The following is a 23941-nucleotide window of genomic DNA, read 5'->3' on the forward strand; positions in this document are numbered from 1 at the left end:
TTTATAGGTGGACGGTTTCAAATTCCAATTAAAGGCTTCGTTTGTGCCAAAGGTTAGGGCTGGGGAAAATATCAAAAAAATGATATATCGCTCGCATCGTATTGAAAAATATCGAAACATTATCGAATTTTCGGTATATCTGTAATTTTCGATACGATACGGTATCGTATCATAAGTTTTCGATACGATACGATAACGATATGAATTTCCTTATATCGCGATATATCGTTTTATATCGAATATACGATATATATCGATATTTTCGGTATATCGAATTATATTGAAAATCAATACATATTGAATTATTGATATATACCGTATATATCAAAATATATTGAAATTCAATATATTTTTGAATTAATTTTTGTGTTATTTTTTAGTTTTAAAATTATATTTTTGGATATACAGGTATTTGAAGCGGTACGATATTTCGGTATATTGTATCGATCTTTGATATATAGTTATGAACGATATATCGAATTTCGCTACGATATATCGATTTCGATATATCGAACTTTCGATACGATAACGATATGAAATTTTTTCATATCGATATTTTCGATACGATATACGATACAACGTTTTCAATACAATATATCGTATCGATCCATCCCTACCAAAGATATTGCAAAACAAATCATTCCATTTTCACTAAAGTTGTCTCACATTACTCTAAAAGAGACTTTCCATCTTCGTCTCGTTATGCTTAAAACTTGGATATGCTAATTAAATGCACTAACTAAAGTTGGTAGACATAATCCCTTTTTAGCTAAATATATGAAATTGAGCCAAATTATGGTCCGGTAACTCTAAGAATTGTCCGAAAAAAAACTACTCATGAAATTTGGATTTAAAAAGAAAAATGATATCCTACTATTAGTATAACATGTTGGCTTGATGAATGGATGACATACGACATCATTTTCCTCACCGATGATAATATCTTAACATGATTTTCAAGCTCCTCATCTTATACAATTTTATCAAAATGCTTCAATGGAATTATTGCATTCAAATTTTTTATCTTAAAATTGCAAGTCGAATCAAAATTGAGGTAATAAAAGTTCCCTAGAAGTAGTGAAAGTGACTTTTAGTTAAAATTGAGGTAATAAAAGCATTCGCGTGTCCCGAGAACTCGCACATCATAGCTCGGTTCAACCTCGTATTTGCACCTACGTTACTTACTAGACGAGAATTTCTAAGACAACAAAATGAAAATTAGAATCTCCTATCCAGATAACACAAAAAAAAAAAAAAAACATGATCACAGCCTACAGCTCATCGTGCACATCCTCATCCACTGCCTCTTCCTCAATCTTGGGAGAAGTCTCCGTTTCTTTTGAACTAGTCTCCATCTCCATCTCCTCGACATCGTCCTCCTCCTCCACTGCTGCATCCGGGCTGATGTTGAGGCTGTTCTTCACCGAGCTGTATATCCGGGAAGCAAAATCTTTCGGTTCATTGAGAACAAAGCCGCTCTCCATGAGGGCCGTCTGGTAAATGAGCTTTGCTGTTTCCTTCACGTTTTCATCCTGTGCACGAGGGAGGCAAACCAAAGGAGATTACAATCAGGGAGATGTTAAAAAGAGGAAGAAGCTATGAGTTCGTGAAATGTGGATATACCTCGGGATCCTTGGCTACTCTGGCTTGAAGCTCTTTGATGATGGGGTGTCTGGGGTTGATTTCGAGGACCCTCTTCCCACGCATGTAGGCTTGCTTGCTAGCGTCGGAAAGCGTTTGAGACTGCATGATTCTCTCCATGTTCGAACTCCACCCATATTTTGATGTCACCACCACGCACGGGGAGTCCGCCAGACGGTTGCTGAGCTTCACGTCGTCAACGTTTTCACTAGCAAGAGCGCCTTTCCACCATTTGGTCAGCTCCTTGAACGACTCCTTGAGTTGCTTCAGTTTCGATTCCTTCCCGAGTTTGAGCCCCTCCTTGGATACGTTTTGGAATTTCTTGTCTTCATAATCCATCAGATATTGCATCAAGTATTCATCCACAGGGTCGGTGAAGAAAATGACCTGCACAACCCATGTCAAACACAGTGCTACAAGATGAACAAGGATCATATGGAGAGGAGCTTACCTCGTAACCTTTCTTTTTCAGATTTTCAAGGAATGGAGAGTTCTCGAGCTGTTCCTTGCTTGTTCCGGTAATGTAAAAGATATCTTTCTGTCCTGACTTCATTCTTGCAATGTATTTATCCAGTGAGGTTAATTTACCATCAGATTTGGTACTGCACATGACATTGAAACACCATTATTACTATGCATTGAATGAATTTATCTCCATAATATAGATAATTTGCTTACGTTTCGAATCTAAGAAGTTTTGCCAGGCGATTTCTGTTGGTGGCATCCTCAATGATACCAAGCTTGATTGACTTGCCAAACTCATTCCAGAATTTTGCATACTGGCCATTCTTTTCATTGCTGTCACCGGATTCTTCGACTTCTGGGATCACATTACATTTCAAAGCAAAAGCAGAACCAGTTAGGCACATAGAAAGAACTTACAATGCAGAAGTTATCCTACATCGGTCAATAATAACATCTCTTTCAGATTATCATACCTTTCTTGTCTGTGTCGCTAGATTCATCAGGGTCCTCCTCAGCAAGCTTGCGGATCATATCAAGGGCTTTACGGATGAGTTTCTTCTTGATCGTTTTCAAGCTGCTGTGCTGTTGTAACATTTCTCTCGACACATTAAGTGGCAAGGTGTCGGAATCAACAAGACCCTGGTCACATGCACAAGTACTAGTTAGAACAGGTCCCATATCTTTATTATTACTCCATAACTTAATAGAAAGGTTCAAGGAAGCAAGATTTACCAGCAAGAAGTTAAGATATTTGGGCAGAAGTTCATCGAATTCATCTGAGATAAAGACACGTCTGACGTATAACTTCAAATTGGATTTGTTGGCGTTGTAGTAACTCTCATACAAATCATGAGGAGCCTTAGGAGGCACAAACAGCACAGCCTTGAATTCCACATCACCTTCAGCATTGAAGTGACTCCATGTCATAGGCTTCTCTTCGCCAAAGTCCTGTAAATAGAGATTAATGTTAATTCAAACAATTAAACCGGTGTAGAAGAAGATTAGGTTGCACATTGTTCATGGTCCCCACCTTAGCCAGAGAGTGATAGAATTTTGTATATTCTTCATCGGTCACCTCCCTAGGACTCCGTAGCCATATAGCTTTCACATCATTCAAAAGTTCCCACTCAGAGGTAGTTTTCTTCACTTTCTTTGTTTTGGGTTTCTTCTCGTCCTCGTCTTTCTCAGCATCCTCTTCGTCTTCCTCGGATGATTTACTTTCGGCTGTTACATTTCATATGTGGATTAGATCAGCACCAAGAACTATATGCATGGACACTTTAATTATCTTGTAATGAACCAGTAACAAAATTGAACAGTTCGAATATCAAGAAGCAGGCAAGCAGCTTAAACATGCACGATTAGTACAAAGGGTTCACAGATGATGCAGGTACCATTATCCTCATCGTCACTGGCATCATCTTCCTCAGCAGGGACCTCCTCCTCCACTTCTTTAGTAGCCCAAAGATGTATGGGGAAGTTAATGAATTCAGAATACTTTTTCACCAATTCCTGCAACAATTAGAAATATGGAGAAATAAGATCAGTGTGCTGAAATAGATAGTAAATCAAACACAAATCAATGTCTCTTCACATCTCTTGAAGTAGTTCACTAGTGATATTAAGCCACAAAAAAATGGATAAACAGCACCTCCTCCAACCCACTATAAAAAGAGATGTGAGATCTACAACCGAAAAAACCATAACGAAACAGCTAGAGTCATCTACTCCGGGCACAATGGTTATGATGACCTTCTTTGCATACTTAAGCCAGACCGTCAAACAACCTAGTTAATATGTATCTCCCCACACAGGTAGATATCCAAAGAAGAAAAGGGCAGGAGAGCAAACGATCATAGATCACACACAATGAAATCACTACACCTGAGATGCAGTTCTATAGAGGGCAAAAGCAAATTCACACCATTTTATAGAAAAAGTTAATAACTACAGAGTATAACAAGTCATATGAATAAAGAAAGACAAGGTAATCAGGGATGGAAGAAAGTAATCATTCAAACCACCTAGTTCGAAGTATAAACAGATAGAAACAGTGACGGAACCAGAAACTTAAAGAAGCTGGTGCTGAAATTTTAACTATAAATTTGTCAGTGTGGCATTGATACCCTAATTATCTCCGAGAGCAGATAGTCTATCTTTCCTAATAGTGTCATAGTATCATAATTGTCGATTAATGGATTCGAAATATTACTCCCTCAGTAAGCCAAAACCTAACATATTTTGTCATTTTGGGTTGTCCGTCATTTTAAGACACATTTATATTTTTAAAAATTCGTGTCTAATCAAAATGCATCTTTAAATGGCGGATAGAGGGAGTAAATACCTTTTTCATATTAATAGAAATATTCAGAGATTATGATATTATACTACAATTAGAAAATAGTATAAAATAATTAAATAAATTATAAATAGAAGATAATACAATATTTTATTACTTTAAATGCAAACATTTAATGACTTTATAAAAATATAAGAAGCTTTTTAAGAATGAATAAAATTTTAAAAATTAAAAATATCCCTAGAGTCTCGTGAGATTAGATTACTCCAAAATTTGCCAAAAAAATTAACAAATAGAAATAGTAGTAGAAAACTATTTTTTTCTCTCTCCTCTGCGCGCCCCCTCTTCTCTCCCATTTCCGCCTCCCCTTTCTTTCAGCACTGCCCCCCTTTCCCTTCCCCTGCCACCACTTCAACTCTCCTATGTATAAATGGGCGGCTGGTGCCAGGCAAGCCCCCCGCTGGAGCGGGGGTTTGGCCCTATGCTGGTTCCGTCGGTGGATAGAAAGAAATAAAAAAAAACATATAGATCTGCATGTAAACTACTAACCTTCAATTTGTGCTCTTCCAAATACTCCTGTGCTTCCTCTCTGAGGTGCAGTCTAATTTCAGTCCCACGACCAAGTGGTTCATTCCATGTATCTTCTGAGATTGCAAAAGCTCCATCTGCCTTTGACTCCCAAACGTGCCTAGAATTGGTCATAATTTTGAACATCAGTTATGTTATTACATTGTGCATAAGAAATTAGTAGTATAGGATTATGGTGCAAAAGAGCATACTGTTTGTCATCATTATGTTTGCTAATAACTTCAACATAGTCAGCAACAAGATACACAGAGTAGAATCCAACACCAAATTGCCCAATAAGGTTAAGATCTCCACTTGTCTGCATCTTTTCCACAAATGCTGCAGTGACAACATATTATGCAACTTTAGTAGAGAAAATTGATCAAACAGAGACACCAGCAGCTCAAAGAGCAATTAGCCTTAAAACAATCACCCCACTAATTGTAACTCGAACAGTACCTGAGGTTCCAGATTTAGCGATGGTACCCAAATTCTTGATTAAATCCTCCTTTGTCATACCAATACCTCTGTCACGGATTGAGAGTATTTTCTTTTCTTTGTCCAACTTAATCTGTATAGTTACATGAAAATATTAATCTCTTATTAATAATCTGCTCAATTATCCCCAGTCACTAAAACACAAGTCACTTTGCACTCAAGTACCACCAGTTTGTGTAATCTCTTTTTCAATTTTTACGATATTCAACATTCTTCTTTGAAAACATATAGTTAAATTACTATTTCAGGTTGATCCAGATACACATTATATCTTAAGTTCTTAACCCATATCAAAAGCTTACTACACCAAATTAGATCAAACATATTCTGCAACAAAGCTTACCTGTATCTCAAGCTTGGCATCATCACCTTCTCCCAAAATTTCCTTATCCGTAAGTGATAAGAATCTGATCTTATCCAAAGCCTGAATAATCATAAAAATCACACATCATTCTCGGACACTTCATTAGATCTGCAGCCCAAATACCAAAAAACACAAAAATGAGAGAGATATACTCACATCTGACGCATTGGAAATCAATTCTCTTAAGAATATATCCTTGTTACTGTATAGAGAGTTGATGATAATGTCCATAAGCCGCGACACCTCGGCTTGGAACTCAAACTTCTCCGCGCTCGAGCGGAGAGATTTCCTCGACATCGATTCAGCTTCTCTGCACCAGAAGAAATAAATCAATTAAAACGAAAATCACTAAATCACAAATCACACACTACGAAAGAATAAAACGCAAACTACCTCTTCACAACATCGGAATCGGTGGACAATCCGTGTGGTACGGCGCCGATTTTCTCCTCCACCTTCGGAGGATCGACTGGCGCATCCGACTCAGCTTCGGCATTTGCGTGTAAATTCCTACCTAAAATATTCCACAGATTTATAAACCAAACCCTCGATATTCGAAAATCACTATATTTCAACCAATCCTAGAGCACAAAAATGATTAAAAACTAGCTCATACGCCGAATCAGTAAAATGAATCTAAATCAATAGAATGAGTAGCACATTTTTACCAAAAAATCGTGAAAAGGAATAAGAATTTAAGTACCTTGATCTGGTAAAAGAAACAAAAGGCAGAGTAGTAACAAAAAGGAGCAGATCGTCCATTTCCTCATTTTTGCTCGCTGCGGTATCTGTGAGTGAGTTGTTTTTGCGATCGAGTGGAGAGTGAGATTTATTCAGCTCGGGGGTTTACTGGTTGACGAGTGCCACGATATGGAGCTTTCTGATTGGTTTGATATTCCACGTGTAAGGAACTCATTGGTTGGTTATGCTTATTAGACGTGGAGTAGCTCTGGTTGTTCTGGAAGCTTCGCCTTTGCGTTTCACAAAAGGCAAAATGATTGGCGAGAACATTATTTAGACCTAGGTACACGTTATTTAACGCACTAAGAGCATGTTCAACGGTGAATAGGACGGCGTCCGTCCGTCAGTGCCAGCGGCACGGAGATGCTGTTCGTCGCTGCGCTCGCGCTGCTGGCACGGCGCTGCTCGATGCATCGAGCACGTCCGTGCCAGCGAGCAGGTGACGTGGCAGGCGCGGATTGGCCAACGGCTTAGCCGTTGGCAATTTTGATTTTTTTTTAAAAAAATCGGTTTTTAATTAAAAAAACTTATTAAAAATAAAAAATATTTTCCCACTTCCCAAAAAAAATTATCCGTTTTCTACCCTCTTTTAATTTTTTTTTCATTTTTCCCCCAAGAATACACATTTTCATTTATAGATACCCCACTTTCACACCCAAAAATTCACACCACACTACACAATTCTCATCTACATTCTCTCATTTCCATTCTCATCTACATTCTCTCATCTTCATTCTCAATCTTTCTTCCACTCCTACAACATAACAATGTCCGGCCACGGCGATCACCCCCGGGCTCCCACGGCTGGAACCCCAATTGGTTCGGTTCACAACCGTTTCCTAGTCCGAAAACGGAATATTCGGCCCCTCCTCAAACCCAAAGTTCGGGAGTTCCGGGTGACTACCTGCCTTACCCGATCGCCGACCAAGATGTCCCCGAAGGGCAATACGGGTGGACACCCGAGCCTAGAGCGAGGTCGAGCGGCGCCTCCCAAACTCCGACTCCTTCTACTCGCGGTGTCCGCACACCGTACACTCCGGCGGAGATGGAGCAATTGTTCAAGGCGTTCTTGTCAATCTCCGAAGATCCGGAGGTTGGCACGAATCAATCCGACGATCATTATTGGTAGCACATCTGTCGCCGGTACAATGAAAACCGGCCGGCGGGAACAATCAAGCGCAACGAGAGTATGGTGAGCAACGCCATATACAGAGCCAACGAAGAAATCCAAAAGTTCCAGGGGTATTACCTCCAGGAAGAGCGGTCGACGGGGAGCGGCCGGAGCAAGGTCGACATCATCAGTTCCGCCTTGTCGACCTACCAATCCATGAACTACAAGCCGTTCAAGTACCTCAACATTTGGCAGGAGACGCGGTCGTATCCGAAGTATATGGGAGGCGTAACATCCTCCTCTAGCGGCTCCTCCAAACGGTCAAGGTCGATATCCCTATCCGACGCCGGCTCCGAAGACGTGGCTAGCCAACTTGCCGGCTCCGAAGACGTGGCTAGCCAACTAGCCAACAACGCCGACCGAGAGGTTCCCAACGCCGACCGCAAGGAAGGAAGAAGGCGGCGGCCAACCGCCGTCGAGCCACGACTCCATCCAGCGATGCTCCCGAACCCGTTCCCATTCCCGTTGCGCCACCTCCACCCCCTACCAACTCGTTGTCGGCGATTTTAGCCCAACTCAATATGGCCGATAGGTCAACTATGACCCCCGCGTAACTTCGATCGCATGAGACCATGATATTGGGTCTCCAAAAACAATTGGGAGTAGTGCCGCATGATGAATAGTCTTCCACGGGGGTATTTTTAGCCTTTAATTATGTAATTTTTAATTTTTAGGAGTTTAAGTATGTAATTTTTAATTTTTAGGATTTTAATTATGTAATTTTTATTTTTTAGAATTTTAATTATGTAAATTTTATTTTATTTGTAATTTATAATATTATTTCATTTTTTAATTAATTTTAATATTATGGAAATGTTTTTATTTAAATTGAACAATAGAATGGTGGGACTCTTGTGCTCGTCCTTGCCGAAGAGCACGGCTGTGGGTGTTGTGCTCTTGCCTAAGAGCAGGCAGAAAAAGTGGGGCCGGGCCCACAACCGTGCTCGTTGGCAAGAGCACGGTTGTGGATGCTCTAAAATACGGAGTATGAATTAAGAACGTTAATTTGCTTTTAAAATTATTAATTAACAGGGTATTTGTTATAAATACAACATCTTTTGGACAATATTTAGGTATTTTATGTAAATTGGTATATAAAATCATCAATTTTGATTTTATGTGCGAATTTTTTATGACGGAGTCTTCCCATTCATGGTTTAAATTGATGTTATAACTTATATATGTGATGAACAAAATGAAGATCCACTTTTCATTTGTATTTTTATAGTTTCGAATTTCCTCTCGATTTTAGTTTATCTATAATAAATGGAGGTAGAGAAACTTAATCAAAAAATTAGTTATAGACGGAGATGATTGGATTAACATAATGAGTAAGCAATCAAGTCCGCAGTGATTATTGTGCAGCAAGGCAGAAGAGAATTGCGGAGATGAGAGTTCAGTTGAGTTGGGGACCCATTGGTGGAGAAATCATGTTCCCTTAAACAACTAGCTTATTGAAATCAAAGTATGTTGGTTTATCAAAAGTGATTAATAAATTAGTTAACAAACACAATAGTGTTAATTAGTTACATTTCATCATAAATAGTGAAAGATGGTATTGAAAATGTGATGCAAAGTAGCTAAAGATTATTTTAGCAACATATACAATTGGGATTTCCTTAAGAGCATCTCCCATGGCGGCGTCGGCACCGGCACGCCAATTTTTCGCGGACGCCGAACCATTGCGAGCGGCGTCGTCGAAATCGGCGTGCCCAAGCCGATTCTTGGGCTGACGCCGATTCTCACGCCGATCCTCACGGCGCCATTGTAGGTCCCGGATCGAAGTCAGACCGGCGTCAGATTTTTAATTTTTTTTAAAAATTTTCTAGTGACGACCGGGTCTCAGACTCCCCCGACTCCCGGGGGAGTGTCTCAGACTCCCCCGGCTCCCGTGGTAGGTGGTTAGCCTCCGATGACCGGGTACTACAACATGTACTCGTGGCAGCAGATGATGCCACCGATGGCCGGCTTGGCATGGGGTACCACCGATGCAACCCCCTATGCAGATGATGCCGGGGTGGGCACCCGGGATGCAGCCACCGGCGCAGCAGATGATGCAACCGCCGCAGGGGACGCCCGGTTTGGAAAACGTCTATCGGCCGTCTTTTGATTTTTCCACCGGTTCTTCGCACACATCGACCCCAACGGATGCACAGTACACGCAGTATGAGACCTTCTCCTTAGAGGATTAACGAGGTTCCGGAAACTCCCATTCAAAGCCGGGGAGGAAGGCGGGTCGGAGCGCCCCTAAGAAGAAGGGCAAGGCCAAGAAGGGCGATGAGTGATTTTTTATGTAATTTTTTATTGTACTTTTTAATTTTTGTATTTTTTTAAAAATTAATGTACTTTTTTTAAAATTATTGTACTTTTTTAATTTTTAATAGTATTATTCAATTTTCCCGTATTTGTATCGTAAATTAAATTTTGTATGTTGCTACGATTGTAAATTAAATTATATAATTGTTATTAGTGAGGTGGATAGGCTATGAGAAGGCTATGTGAGGGCTATTGGATATCCAGTTGCATGTCCAGATGATGTGACAGGAGGATTTTAGTGCTGGTGATGTGGCAGTGGGAAGGCTATGTGAGGGCTATTGGATGTCCTCCACTATTTAAATTTATTAATTATAAAAAATAGTTTTGATATCGGTAGTGATCAATTGAATGCACGCACCCCCACTCATCTTCTCTCCTTTTTAACACTTGAATCGCCCCCCACCCAAGCATTAATTTCCAATTCCCCTTCAGGCCTTCACCCCCAATTCTTCCATTTTCTAGGTCACTCCCAATTCTCTCTCAAACCAGCAGCAAGCTCTCATGCTCCAGAAGATTCCGAGGCCATGGCGATTTCCGACGCGGTGCTGGCTAATCTAACGACTCTCTACCTTGTGGTCATTGCCGCCATCAAGGCCTACGGCATGGCGGCCGGCCGGAGCTTCAGCGGCAGCTGCGTAATCGTCCTCTCCACCGCCGCCGTCGCTCTGATCCTCGTCGCCGCCCTCGCCTGGGACGTCTCGCGCAAGGCCACCCGCGCGCTGATGATGAGCGGCGCCGCGCCCGATCGCGGCCACGATATGTGCCGCGGCGGCATCTGCTGGCACGGCGTCGCCGTCAAATCTCCGGCATCTCAGGTCCGATTCCGCCTCCCTCAGCACCAAAACATGTGATCAACTGCAGACCTAAATTATATACTCCTACTTCCAATTTTGGTTTTTGTTTCTTATTTTAAACATATACTCCATTTTGCATTTTTTTTTGTAATTAAAATGCAGTAATCCTTTGGCCTTGTGTAAATTAAAGTGTAGACCATTTTTGGGGTGGAATTTTGTGTATATAAATAATATAAATAGTGTTTTACTAATACTTTCACCAAACTTTTAAATGTATTTATTTAGTTGGATATTGTTTGTGTGGTATTAAGGTAATTTCAAAGCGGATTGCTTTGGAAGATAAGATGTCAAGTTGTCAACATTTATCCTTGTTGTTTGTTTGTGGAATAAGAGATAATTCCAAACATTATTTTAAGGAAAAAAAATTCCAAGCATTATTTAAGTTGTTAATTCTAAAGTGTTCTTTTACTTGGAGTACATTATTAGCATTTTGTCTCATTCTTACACTCTACTTAATTAAAATAGATGAGGTTGACATTATAGTTTAGTTGCTTAGTATAGAATATTTCTATATACTTTATCCCTATATCGAGATTGTGGAATATTCAACTAGAATTCGTTCAATTCACAGTAATCACACAAACTCATTCAATCCGGGTGAAACTAGCATAAACCATTTATTTTAAATTTGACGCGAAAAATCGAATTCATTCAATTCACATGATCATATGAACCTTTGATTTCGTAATGAATTTGTACTATCAAGCAAAATCATCCAATTCACATGATTGCATGAAATTTGATTTTGTACTAACCTTTTCTTTTTGGTATATTTGCGCCTAATATCAGGAAATTTTTCAAAAAAATGCTTTTTCACAAACTATGAACTTAGCATATAATAGAGTATCACAAACTTAAACAGTTGTTTAATTTTCCCACCACCAACAAAATCTTATTACATTTAAATGAGATGAATAACCAAATTTGCCTTATTGGGACTTTGATCGTTATCATTTTTCAGTGGTAACTATATCATATGTGATGTAATAACAAATGTAGTTAGAGTTTATCACCGCTAGAAGTATGAATTTGTACTGAAACCGTTCGATTCGAACGGATGCATGAACTCTTAATTTGTACTTACATGAACATTTTTTTTCACAATCACAACAACAGTTAATGTTGCATGTACTTATAAAATTGCTATAATTAACTCAGTTTTTAATACTTTTTATGTCCCATAGAAATATGTGCACTTTTCATTTTCATTTGTTCCATAAAAATATGGGCATTTCTATTAATGGCAAGGTATCTCAACTTATTACCCTTATACATCAAACTATTTACAACTTATTATACCACCATTAAAACATTTTCACTGTCCACTACAATTTTAACTATTTTTCTCTCTCTTACTTTATCAATTTTATCTTAATTTTCGTGTCATATTATATGCCTATATTTTTATGGATGGAGAGAGTATTAAATTTTGACACAATTTATATAACCAATAGCAAAATAGCTTTTTTCTGTTTTTACTAGTATTTCTTATGCGTCGCTAGAGAATCCAATCCCTCTTAATCTATGGATAGGGCATATTCAAAACTCTACCTATTATGTACATACGTATTTTTTTATATATTTTTGTCACATTATCAAAATTTAACACACGAAAAAGCCATAATGTAAAAAATACACTTCTTTCTAAATGTCCCAGATCTGCCTCCACATTTTGGGTTAAATACAAGATTTTGTTTTCTTACTTTTGTGATAAAATTAACTAGAAGTGGAATGTCCCTTAAAAAGGAAAATCAGTGAATGAAAATTCATCATAATAGTTTAGTTTAGTCTAGTTAAATAGGTGTTTTTTTTATATGTCTTTTATGAGTAAAATAAATTGGTTGTTAAAATGTATAGTATTTGTGTGAGAACATAGTAACTGAATGGTCATGGACGTGACTAATAAGGGATAGGGGACCAGAGTAGTGACACTAGGAATTAAATAATTCTGTATATTTGTGTGCAATCTACGAGAAGTCTCTATTGGCGAGGATGTTAAATTATTAATGTGCCCAAAATTTTAATATTGAAGTTACTTAGATATTATCTATGGCCTTCACTATTGGTAATCTATAATAGCGCTGATTCATATAAAATACCCCTTATAATGATCATTGGTTGTGAGTATCCATTGGAAGCACCGTTAATATGGCTACATCCTAAACTGTGACTTTATACATCAAAAGATACTACAAATTATACAAATTTGCACGTTTAAAATATTTTAGCTATTTGATCTGAGTAAAATTGATGACAAAATTATATTCTATGTTTTGTATAAATCACGAAAACACAATTAAATCTTGTTTCTTGTCAAAAGACTTTGTTGCTGGCGGAGGCATGTCCGTAATGTGATGAGATTTGCCTCTGCTACAGATTGTGACTCTCATGAGATGTGCCATGAAGGTTAATTGTCTTCATGAGTTCGAATCATTGTAACATTTATTCCTAGTTAATTTTTTAAGTTGCTGAATCTTATGTCATATTGTTTAATTTTTTAAAATTTTAGGTTTGTCTGATTTATTTCCTAATTATGTTGTGAGAAAATTATTGGAATGATTATGACTTAAATATGATCTTACATAATTGCAACATGCTATGGTACGATGTTTGAATCTAGGTGTGGTCACAAGGTCTTCATCTTTATACTATTTCATTCTTTTCCTTTTTTGTAGCAGGGCCCGGCCAGGTCATCTCCTTATTTGTGGGATTTGAATATCTATGCATCTTTGCATGATAAAAATGGTTTAATTCACTTCTTTATATGTTATTTTGGATAAAGTTGAGTCATTGCTTATTCTATTTTATGGTCTCATTTTCTCCTATAATCATCACTCTTTCGTTTTCCCAAAGTCTAGATTAGATTTCGCATTGCAAAAATACACTTTGGTCCAACTTTGAGGCAAATGTTAGCTACCTACTCATTCGAGTCACCCTTTTAGGATGCGCATTACCATCGATTTTAAACTTTGCCTCTTTCGTTGAAGAATTTATTGTGTTTACTGTTAATACTACATTATCTGTCAAGCCTTTCCTCTTGCACGAAGTATCCTCCAAGGCTTTGCAACTAATAAATGATACACTTTATGATCAACTATTGTTGCCGAAAAATGAACTACTACTATTTGGTAATAACATCTATCCCTAATTATCAGTGTTAATCTAGTAATTTTCGTATAAATTAAACCCAAAGAGTTTGCTTTATGCAGAAACATGTGCAACATATATTTAAACATGCTTCTTTCTCCTCGAGAATAATTAACCTTTTTTAATATTATGAAGTATACTCGTATAATTTTTTATATTATTTTCAATCATACAAAATTTTCATATTTTTAATTATTCATATATATGGGTGAGTTAGGGTAACAACATTCTTAAAGTGACAACGTGACAACAAGTAGCATGCAATCTGTAATATATATGCAAGCAATATGTAATGCATAGGTGAGCAATTTGACATATGATTCCAAACAATATGAGATAACGAAATCAGAGCACTATTATGACATTATAGTTAAAATGACAACATAGACCAGCAATCTGCGATACATAGGCAAACAACTCCGCTGTGGTTCTAAGCAATATGTGATACGATATCAAATATAATCAAGTAATCTACGATACATAGGCAAACAAGTCTACCGCATGACAAGTTAGGATCGAATCTGCTTCTAAATATAAGGATTTATATTAGTGGTACATTTTCATTTTAAAATAGTTGTCATCCTTCGTACATATATTTAATTAATTAAAAAAAAATAGCAGTAGTAAAAGATAAGATTATGAATAGAGTTGGTGATGATCTGGACGTCAATTAGGAATTAATGAAATCAACCCGCACCAACACCCTCAACTTCGTACTACGACTTCCAGTCTCAATGCCGATAACTTGATCCCACCGAACCGTAGAGAAACCCGCCTTCAACAATTTCCACTTGAAAAAAAAATAAAGGAAAAATACGACGATCCATAAATTCCTTTTCACATGCACACAGAGACGTTCTCTGCTCTGTTTTTTGGGCCCCAAAAATTTGTCGACGAAAACCTAAAATCACCGGAGAGCGATCTCGATGGCCGAAACCCCGGCGGATCAGCCACCGGCCCGATCCCAGCCCGAAGCCCGCACCGGATCGGGCCATCAGTACTGGTGCTACCACTGCGACAAGCGCGTCTCCGTCGAAACCCTCGCAGATCTGCCCGACGTCGTCTGCTGCGACTGTAAAAACGGATTCGTCGAGTTAATTGCCGCCTCGAGTTAATTGCCGCCGCAGCCGTCCCCTCCGCTGCTGCGGCGGTGCCGGATCCTTTGGAGGATCCGAATTTCGGGAGTCAGTTCATCCAGGTGCTCCGCTTAATCGCTCAGGCGGCGCGGGAGGAGGACGCGCCGCCCCCGTTGCCTTCCGATCCGTCCAGCAACGATTGCCTCCAAATCGAGCTGGACGAGTGGGACAACGACGATGATGAGGAGGAAGAGGACTACGAGGATGAGCACTCTGTGGAAGTCGTCCGCGAGGAGGTGGAGAATCGCGAGCGTGGGGCGGGGAATAACAGATCCGTAGGCAGCGGCGATGAGGACGAGGAAGGGATTGAAGTGGTTGCACCGCGCGGGGAGGGCGAGGAAGACAATGAGGACGAAATGGTTGAGATGATGCGGCGGCGGCGCGATGTGCTCCAGCTCCGATTGAGGGATTTCGCCTCTCGCGCCGCCAGCAGGCGCAACCGGATTCTCGATTGGGCAGATGTGCTGATAGGGCAGGAGGACCACTCGATTGAGCTGACGCTGCAGGTTCCGGATTCGGATACCTACGTGGGGAATCCGGGGGATTACGTCGACGCCTCTGAATACGAGGCTTTGCTGCAGAACTTAGCCGAGAGTGACAGCGGAGCGCGGCATGGGGCGCCTCCGGCTGCAAAATCAGTGGTGGAGGGGTTGGAGGGTTTTTTTATTGACAAAGAGGAAAACGTAATTGCTTGTGCTATATGTAAAGACACGGTGAATGTGGGAGAAATTGCGAAGAACTTGCCTTGTGGACATGGATATCACAGCGACTGTATTGTAACGTGGCTTGGGGCGAGGAATTCGTGTCCTGTTTGTAGGTTTGAGCTGCCCACAGATGATCCGGAGTATGAAGAGGAGAGGAAGAAGAGAGTTGTGGCGGCCGGTTCAAGGGTGGCTTCGTCCAGTTCTTCTCCCTCTGCTGCTGGTGGTGGTGGTGGTGGTGATAGTCCTGATTCTTCCTTGGCATAAATTGTATTGGTATGCCGCTAAATTTATGCACTTGATTTACATTTGTCTTGTTAGTTGTAGCTCTGCATTTGGTGATCGGTTTTATTAGTTTTTCCAATTGGGACATTGGTTGTGAACTAAGCCTATTTGTAAATAACAATCTTTCTGGTTGAAAAATTCCCAATAAGTTCCGTATGATAAAAACATTTGTCAATTGTCATCATTTCTTAATTATGCTAATCTGTGACATTTGTGCTGCTGATTTGAAATAAGGACTTAGATGTGCATCCATTGTGATTTACTTCTAAAATCACAACTGTGAATGGCTGTGCTGTCAGTGGAAAGCTATTTGTTTTAGGTTTAGTTTGTTATACTTTACATTTGGTCGAGGATGTGATGCATTATGCCTAACTTTGGCAGTACTTAATTATGTATTCTATGTAGGTTGTATTATATGTTTGGATGCTATGTGTTCTATGTACTACCAACCAACATAGGTGATGTAAATAATGTTTTGATTGAACTTGCTAGCTGAGTGAATGTAATTACTTTTCCGAACTCTAAACTTTTGTGAAATAAAGCAAATGCAGGTTTTGAGGCTTGCAATGGTCATAAGTGAATTGCAACTTGGGTAGGAATTATTGGATTGAGAATTTTCAGATTATAGTAGGCAAGGAAAATCATGTTATGTTTCTTGACCTGAGTGATATTGTTGAATGTTCTTGTTTCAGTTTTATGCAACTGAGTGTATCTCCAAAAATAAATACTTGGGACCTGACAGCTAGAGCTATTTAACATTTGTGAATGTCAGAGTTCTCTGTGGGTTCTGAATCTGAAAATTTTAGAAACTAGGATTTTCTAGTAGAGGCTGAAATTGAAACTCTTGGACATTATATATTTGAACATGGTCTATAGTATATATGCCATAAGTTACAGAAGGTCAGAAGGTGTCGTCTCAACACTTAAAGAGATCTCTATCTTGGTGCATATCTGACAGTTCAATTTGATCCTCATTTTCATGAGTTTACATTGCTGCTGCTGCTGATGTTTTGTTGACTGGGGGGCACAAATTATTCTAATATTTGTACATGTGGTTGTTTATGAATTGATGAAAAAGAAGGGAGATAAATTATGGTATGTTCTGAAGATAGATGAAGCTTCCAATTCAAATCCTTGGAAAGCTTAAGCTTTGTATGTTTTCGATTATGTTTTCTGTTTCGCCTATCGTTCTATGGTAGCAGTGATTTGCTGCTGGTTATGGTGTTCATCTAAATCTTTGGTACTGGCATTAAAGCATATGCTGATATTAACATTCTGTGTGGTTTGACATTTTGCTCTTGAAATTGAGTTCTTTTGTGGAGTACATAACACCAGAATCTTGTGACTGTTGTGTGAAATATGTATGTGGAAGGTGGTTTCCTTTCATTGCTTCTCTTCTCAAATGCTAGCACTAGCAGCAGGCATGTAATGTCATGCAAGGAACAAGCATATTCGTTTTATGAATGCTGCAATTAACTATGTGCGTGGTTTTTTACAAGACAAATTTAAACTTTTACTAAATGAAATTGCTTGCTATATTTTGTTGGGAATAAAAAATATTTTGTAGTACTCCCTCTATCCAAAGTTAATCGCTTTCGATTTTGGGATGTTCTAAGCTAAAATGAGTATTATATTAGTATTTGGCAAGAATCAATAATTAAATCTCACTCTTTTTTCTACTCCCTCTTTAATTAATTATCTACTTTATATTGTTGGCAAGAATACAATTTCTCTTCGGTTGTCATTAAAATCTTTTATTTTTGATCGGCATAGATTTTAAGAATTGTGAAAGAATGTAGCTGGAAAGGACTAGTGAATGTGTCTTTTACTTTTGTATAGTACTCCTATAGTCCTATTAGTTTTAAAGCTTTTTTTATTGATTTCAAACAATTAGAAAATTCATGACTACTTTTTTTTATAATTTAATTGTAGTAAATGATACTTTTGGAACATGTGTAAAATTCTAATTACTATATTATTATTCCACAATCAGCAATGAAAGAGTTCCAGCAAAATTACTATGATAACAAATTTTATTGATGAAAAGCTAATTTCACCTATCATTTCGATTTATTAATATTAATGGGAAAAAATCATTGAACTCCAGAATGAAATATATAGATGATTTGATTGGAATAGATTAGAGAACTACTACACTGTACTATATTTGGAATAATGGAAACATAAAATTGGAATTATTATTCAGTCCTGGATAAGTAGGTGATCAATGTGAAGAGTAGGTTGCTGAATTGTAGAAAGCAAGTTCACAATTTCCGTCATCGTGGGGCGTTCAGAGCTCTCCTCCTCCACACATGCCATCGCAATCTTGAAGAAATTCAGCAGTTGAGCCACCGGGTTCGCCGCCAGCCTCGGGTCCACCACTGCTGCCACCGCTGCTTCATAATCCACCGTACTCTCCTTCACCCACATAACTATATCCACCCCATCCCCAAACTCCCCCACGGGCTTCCTTCCTGTGATCAACTCGAGCATCACGACTCCAAAACTATACACGTCGCTCTTCTGGTCGACTTTCAATGTGTAAGCGTATTCTGTCACAACAATAATACTAATAATAATTTAAGCCCTTGGAGACGGATATATTAAAGTTTTAGGATGTGATAGTAATTTGAAGTTATGACATTCTAATTCAATTTCAAATTCTTTATTAGCCGAACATAAGAACACACACCTGGTGCAATGTAACCATAGGAGCCGGCAACCACGGACATACACTCAGAGGCGCCAGCGTCGCGCCAAAACTTGGCTAGACCAAAATCAGCGACATGAGCCTCAAAATCAGCATCAAGCAAGATGTTGTTGGACTTAACGTCCCGATGAATGATCGAGGGCGAGCAATCGTGATGCAGATAGCTGAGCCCTCGAGCGGCATCGAGTGCAATCTTGCACCTAAGATCCCACTGCAAATGAGCCCCCTTCGACCCATGGAGCATATCACCTAAGCTCCCATTCGGCATATACTCATACAACAAAAGATTTGTATCCTCATTCGACACGTATCCGAGGAGCCGCACGATGTTCCGGTGGCGGATCCTCCCCAACGTCCCTATCTCCGCCCTGAAGCCACGATCGCTTCCACGCCCAGCCACCCTCTTCACCGCAATATCCGTGCCATCAGCCATGGATCCGCGGTACACAACACCGCCCCCGCCTTTTCCGACTACGTTCTCTTCCTTGAGGCAATCCACCACGTCTTCGGCTCTCATATCCACCTTTTGAAACGTGGTGAGCTTCCATCTCCGTCCCTTGTTCGCCTTCATTCTCCTCACCACCATCCATATCGCTGATACAGCGAATAAAGCCACTAACACCGCCGCCACTGCGATCAACAGAGTTGATCGCAGTGGTGACGGTGCACGAGCTGCAGCAGCAACGCAAGTTGCGTTGGGGCTGCAGAGTTGCGGATTCCCTGCAAAGCAACGGTCGTCCATGTCTTTCAACAACCCGGCCGTCGGCCTTCGCCCCGAGAAATCATTGTAAGATAAATCCAACAATGTCAAGCTTTTCATTAACCCAATCTCACTTGGAATTGAACCAACCAACCTGTTTCTCGACAGATTCATCACATTCAAATTCTGAAGGACAGAGATGGCCAACGGAATCTCACCGTCGATCTCGTTTCGACTCACGTCGAAGAATGTCAAACGGGAGCAACGGGAGACAGAGGCCGGAATCTTCCCCGTCAAATGGTTGCCGCTCAGGTTCAGCACCGATAACTTCTTCATATCAGAAATGGTCGCCGGAATCTCACCGGAGAATCTATTGGAATCTAACGATAGAATCTCGAGATTCCTCAAACCCCCAATTCCTTCAGAAATGTTCCCAGATAACCAATTGCCGGACAATGCAAGAGTGCCGAGATTCCGAGCAGAGAATCTCGCCGGAAGCTGACCTGTCAGGTAATTACCACTCAGCTCCAGCATGTCCAGCGCGGGCAAAGCGAAGAATCCCCCCGGAATCGTGCCGTTGAAGAAATTATTCCGGATTCGAACTCGGGTTAACGACATGCATTCCCCGAGTTCCTCTGGAATCGGGCCGTAGAAATAGTTATCCATGAGAATCAAATTCTTGAGCCTCCCGCCTCTGCATAAATTCATCGGAATTTTTCCGGTGAGATGATTGTTCTTGACGTCGACAAGCACCAGCCTTCCATTTTTGCCGAGATTCTCCGGCAGCTCAAGCGTGAAATTATTGCTCCAAATCTGCAAAACTTCGAGATTCGGCAGATCGCCGATGAAGCTAGGAAACGGCCCCTCAAATTTGTTCCCGAACAAATTGATCAAAGTTAGTTTCTTTAAACCATCGAAGCTCGCCGGAATCCTGCCGGAGAGGTTGTTTATCGATAAATCCAACGACATGAGGCTAAACAACCCGGAAAGCTCCGCCGGAATTTCGCCGGTGAGATTATTCACCTGAAGAAACAAGCTGTGCAGCCGCGTAAGCGAGCCGAGGCTCGCCGGAATCCCGCCGCTGAGGTTGCATTTCCCTAAATCGAGCAGCTCCAGCGTCGAAATCAGCCCGAATTCCGGCGGAATTCCGCCGGAATACGTGTTGTAGTATCCGAGAGAGAGTTCTAGAAGATTCGGAATCTCGGATAAACCAGCCGGAATCTTCCCGGTGAGGCTGTTTCCTTGCAACGACAAATGCGTGAGGCTCTCGAAGCCGGAGTAGACCGCCGGAATATCGCCGGAGAAGTAGTTTCCGGCGAGGTTCAGCACTCTTAATTTCTTCAATCTCACGAATCCGACCGAGAGCTCACCGGATAAACTATTATCGTACACGTCGAACACCTCAAGTTCCGTCAGTTTTGCCACCATCTCGTCGGGAATTCCGCTGCTGAAGGCGTTAGAGCTGAGATTGACCCGCTTCAACGACGAAAGCATGCCGAATTCCCTCGGGAGAGCGCCGGTGACATTGGCGGCGGTGAGTGTGAGATTCACGAGTCCCCACAAAAGCCCAATCTCGGGCGGAAGAGTGCCAAAGAGCGGAGTGTTTGTGATTTCCAGAGATATCACGCGGGCGTCGGCGCCGCATGTTACGCCGCTGAATGAGCAGTGCGCCGTCGGAGAAGAAGAAGAAGGAGCAACCCAGTCGTTGAGGCCCGAGCCCGAGGGCCCGACGAGGGATGATTTGAGCATTAGTAAGATTTCGAGATCTGATAATGGAAGAAGATATACAGGTTGGGATAAAATGAAGAAGAAGATGCAAACAAGACAACACTTTCTTCTTTCCATTTTTCTTTTCTGTAGCAGACGAGATTTTGCTGTCTGTATGGCTGTAACAATCTATACTTTATTTAGGGCAGGTTCATGACAAAATACTAATTTTGTCAAATTATGATTTGTCACATAAATTTAACTATTCAATAGGAAAAAGGTACTCCGTATTTGGTTGGATCATGAAACATTAAATTTGATATTTTCCACCATCTTTAAAAATTGGTAGGATAAAGCATGAACTTTAACAATCGTGCGAATCGTATGATGATTATTACTTAGAAATTAGAGGCAGAATAATATGAATAGTTATTTGGAAAATAATAATTCCTCATTAGAATTATTAATGCTCGTCTATTTCAGAAAATGACACATACGTCGCAACATAAGAGATTCACGTCAATTTTAGCCATGACCGAATATAATCACTATGGAAAATTCGCACAATTATTAAAATCTTTGATTTATCCGACCAACTTCAAAGGTTGCGGGAAATATCAAATTTCGGCAATAGTTCATGATTTTCCCGACCAATTACTTACCCTAGTAAAAACTAAAGATGGTTTTAGATGTGCAATTATTCAACTACGAAAAAATTTAGTAGCCAATGTACATTATGTTTTTGATGTATTTCAAGCAAATGATGTTTTTTTTATGAATAGACGATATCAGTTATATTACTTAATTTAAAAAACGGCGGGAAAAAGCTACTCCATCCGTTCCATGTTAATAGAATCATTTTTCTATTTTGGGAAGTTCTAAGTTAATTGAGTCATTTCTATTTTTGGTAAAAAGTAATTCTCACTTTTACTTTATTCTCTCTTCATTTCTCTTACTTTTTCCAACATCCATTTAGCACACTATTCTTAAAACTCTGCGGCGAAAAGAAATGTCTCTATTAACAAGAAACGGAGGGAGTATAACTTTGGATCTATCTGCAATTATTTAATGGCAAGGTTATCTACTGAAATATATTATTGATATTTATAAGTCGACATTTTTATGTCCCAAAAATTTAAAAATGAGATAGAAAAACTATAAATATGGATTTATTTAACGCTGGCGTCGCTTGTCTTGGTGTGAGGTTAATGAAACGGGTCGGTGTGTCGTGACGTACCCTTTCTGACTCTAATTTGGACGAGGATCAAAGTCAACTTTCATTTTTGTTTGTGTCAATCTTCATATCTTCTTCCTCAACCTATTATTTATGATTTCATTATTGCTTCTTGTCTCTTCTCATAGATTTGGAGCAATTCGTGCATGTGAATAGTCAAGGATGGGTTTGGTTGTATCCTTCACTCTTAAATTTCCAACTGCTCCAATTTTTTTACCGAGCACCAAATTAGTCGGTATATAGACAAGTGTTAGTTAAAGACAACATATATACCGAGTACAAAAAATACTTTGTATAAGCCTAACTGAAAATTACCAAGCTTACAAACATACCAAGATGACATGTATGCAATTAAAAACAACTCCAAACAGCCAAGTGCTCTGAAAATTCTAAAAATTATATTTAAATAAAATTAAATTTTAATTCTGAAATTTCTCAAAAAATAATAAAATAAAAGTTTGGTCTTCATCTTCACGTGCCTATTATTATGATTTCATTACTACGCCTTGTCTCTTCTAATTAATTAGGAGCAATTCCTGCATATGAACAGTCAAGGGGTGGGATTTGGTTGTATTCTACATTCTCATAGTATTTCTTATCTTTACCGATTTTACCAGCTGGAATTCTTACACAAAATGTAAAATAGTTTATAAAGCAATCAGGATTACATGATTTGTTAATTAATTTCATTGAGAATTAAGAGGATAAGTTTCATATAATGGAATCCTTTATTGGGATTTAAAAGAATAAAAAGGTTGGTGGACCATGGATGGTTATGTTATATTGTAAGCTTTCTGCGAATATTGATTCAAATTCTGTACAAGAAAATTGCCTAAAAAATCATGAAACTTATTTTTCAAATTCTGGTATGTTCCGAGCTTTAAAAATACTAGTAAGAAAAACAATCAGTTTTAGATTTATTCTTAATTATTCAGTGGTTAAAATTTCTGGTCACTCTATAATATAATTCTTCTGTTTCACAATAGGAGTCTTATTTGATTTGAGCACGAGTTTTAAGAAATTTAAAGTCAATTAGGTTGAATCAGTTAGTGGAATGTGGATCGCACTTATATATATTAGTTTTATATTAAAATGTGAGTGGAATAAGTAAGTAGAGTATGAGACCTACTTACTATTTATGATAAAAGTGAAATATAACTTTTATTGTGGAATAAAAGGAGTACTTATTTATATTTTTCACCAAATAATTTAATTTTTTAAGAATAAACAAGATTATTAAATTCATCTGCGGCGATATCCACATATAAATTTTCAATTGTCATACCATATACAGTTTAAAAAAAAACTCACCATGAGATAACTAAAAATAAATTATATAACCTTTTAATTGTTGTGATTGATTATACCAGAATTGTAGAACAAGCTTCATAATTTTTCTGCCAAT

General features: G+C 39.2%; 4 protein-coding genes across 5 annotated transcripts; 2 read left to right on the plus strand and 2 right to left on the minus strand.

Moving 5' to 3' along the window:
* Window positions 1-1075: 1075 nt before the first annotated feature.
* On the minus strand, window positions 1076-6696 carry LOC121807927 (endoplasmin homolog). The gene is made up of 15 exons (XM_042208258.1): window positions 6538-6696; window positions 6228-6348; window positions 5991-6144; window positions 5814-5894; window positions 5432-5543; window positions 5185-5311; window positions 4955-5093; window positions 3501-3618; window positions 3137-3330; window positions 2839-3054; window positions 2580-2745; window positions 2320-2461; window positions 2093-2243; window positions 1624-2028; window positions 1076-1532 (listed from the first exon to the last, which is right to left on the minus strand). Exons 1-15 carry the CDS (start codon window positions 6602-6604, stop codon window positions 1272-1274), a joined length of 2454 nt encoding a protein of 817 aa, XP_042064192.1. The 5' UTR covers window positions 6605-6696; the 3' UTR covers window positions 1076-1271.
* Window positions 6697-10409: 3713 nt separating this feature from the next.
* On the plus strand, window positions 10410-11107 carry LOC121806971. Its single transcript, XM_042207152.1, has one exon. The coding sequence runs from the start codon at window positions 10587-10589 to the stop codon at window positions 10911-10913; it is 327 nt and encodes a 108-aa protein (XP_042063086.1). The 5' UTR covers window positions 10410-10586; the 3' UTR covers window positions 10914-11107.
* Window positions 11108-14589: 3482 nt separating this feature from the next.
* LOC121809798 (E3 ubiquitin-protein ligase CIP8-like) lies at window positions 14590-16360 on the plus strand. Its single transcript, XM_042210599.1, is given in 2 exon segments — window positions 14590-15199; window positions 15202-16360. Coding segments are annotated over 2 exon segments (1176 nt in total). The 5' UTR covers window positions 14590-14989; the 3' UTR covers window positions 16168-16360.
* A 1921-nt stretch (window positions 16361-18281) lies between these two features.
* LOC121806437 (receptor protein kinase CLAVATA1-like) lies at window positions 18282-21470 on the minus strand. 2 transcript variants are annotated; one of them, XM_042206475.1, is made up of 2 exons: window positions 18878-21470; window positions 18282-18737 (listed from the first exon to the last, which is right to left on the minus strand). In XM_042206475.1, the coding sequence occupies exons 1-2, from the start codon at window positions 21438-21440 to the stop codon at window positions 18388-18390; spliced, it is 2913 nt and encodes a 970-aa protein (XP_042062409.1). In that variant the 5' UTR covers window positions 21441-21470; the 3' UTR covers window positions 18282-18387. The 2 variants fall into 2 exon arrangements, with proteins under 2 accessions (XP_042062409.1, XP_042062410.1); XM_042206476.1 differs by having other exon boundaries at window positions 18652-18754.
* Between the last annotated feature and the right edge of the window lie 2471 nt (window positions 21471-23941).

This window comes from Salvia splendens, chromosome 6, assembly GCF_004379255.2.
Source record: "Salvia splendens isolate huo1 chromosome 6, SspV2, whole genome shotgun sequence".
Classification (NCBI taxonomy): Eukaryota; Viridiplantae; Streptophyta; class Magnoliopsida; order Lamiales; family Lamiaceae; genus Salvia; species Salvia splendens.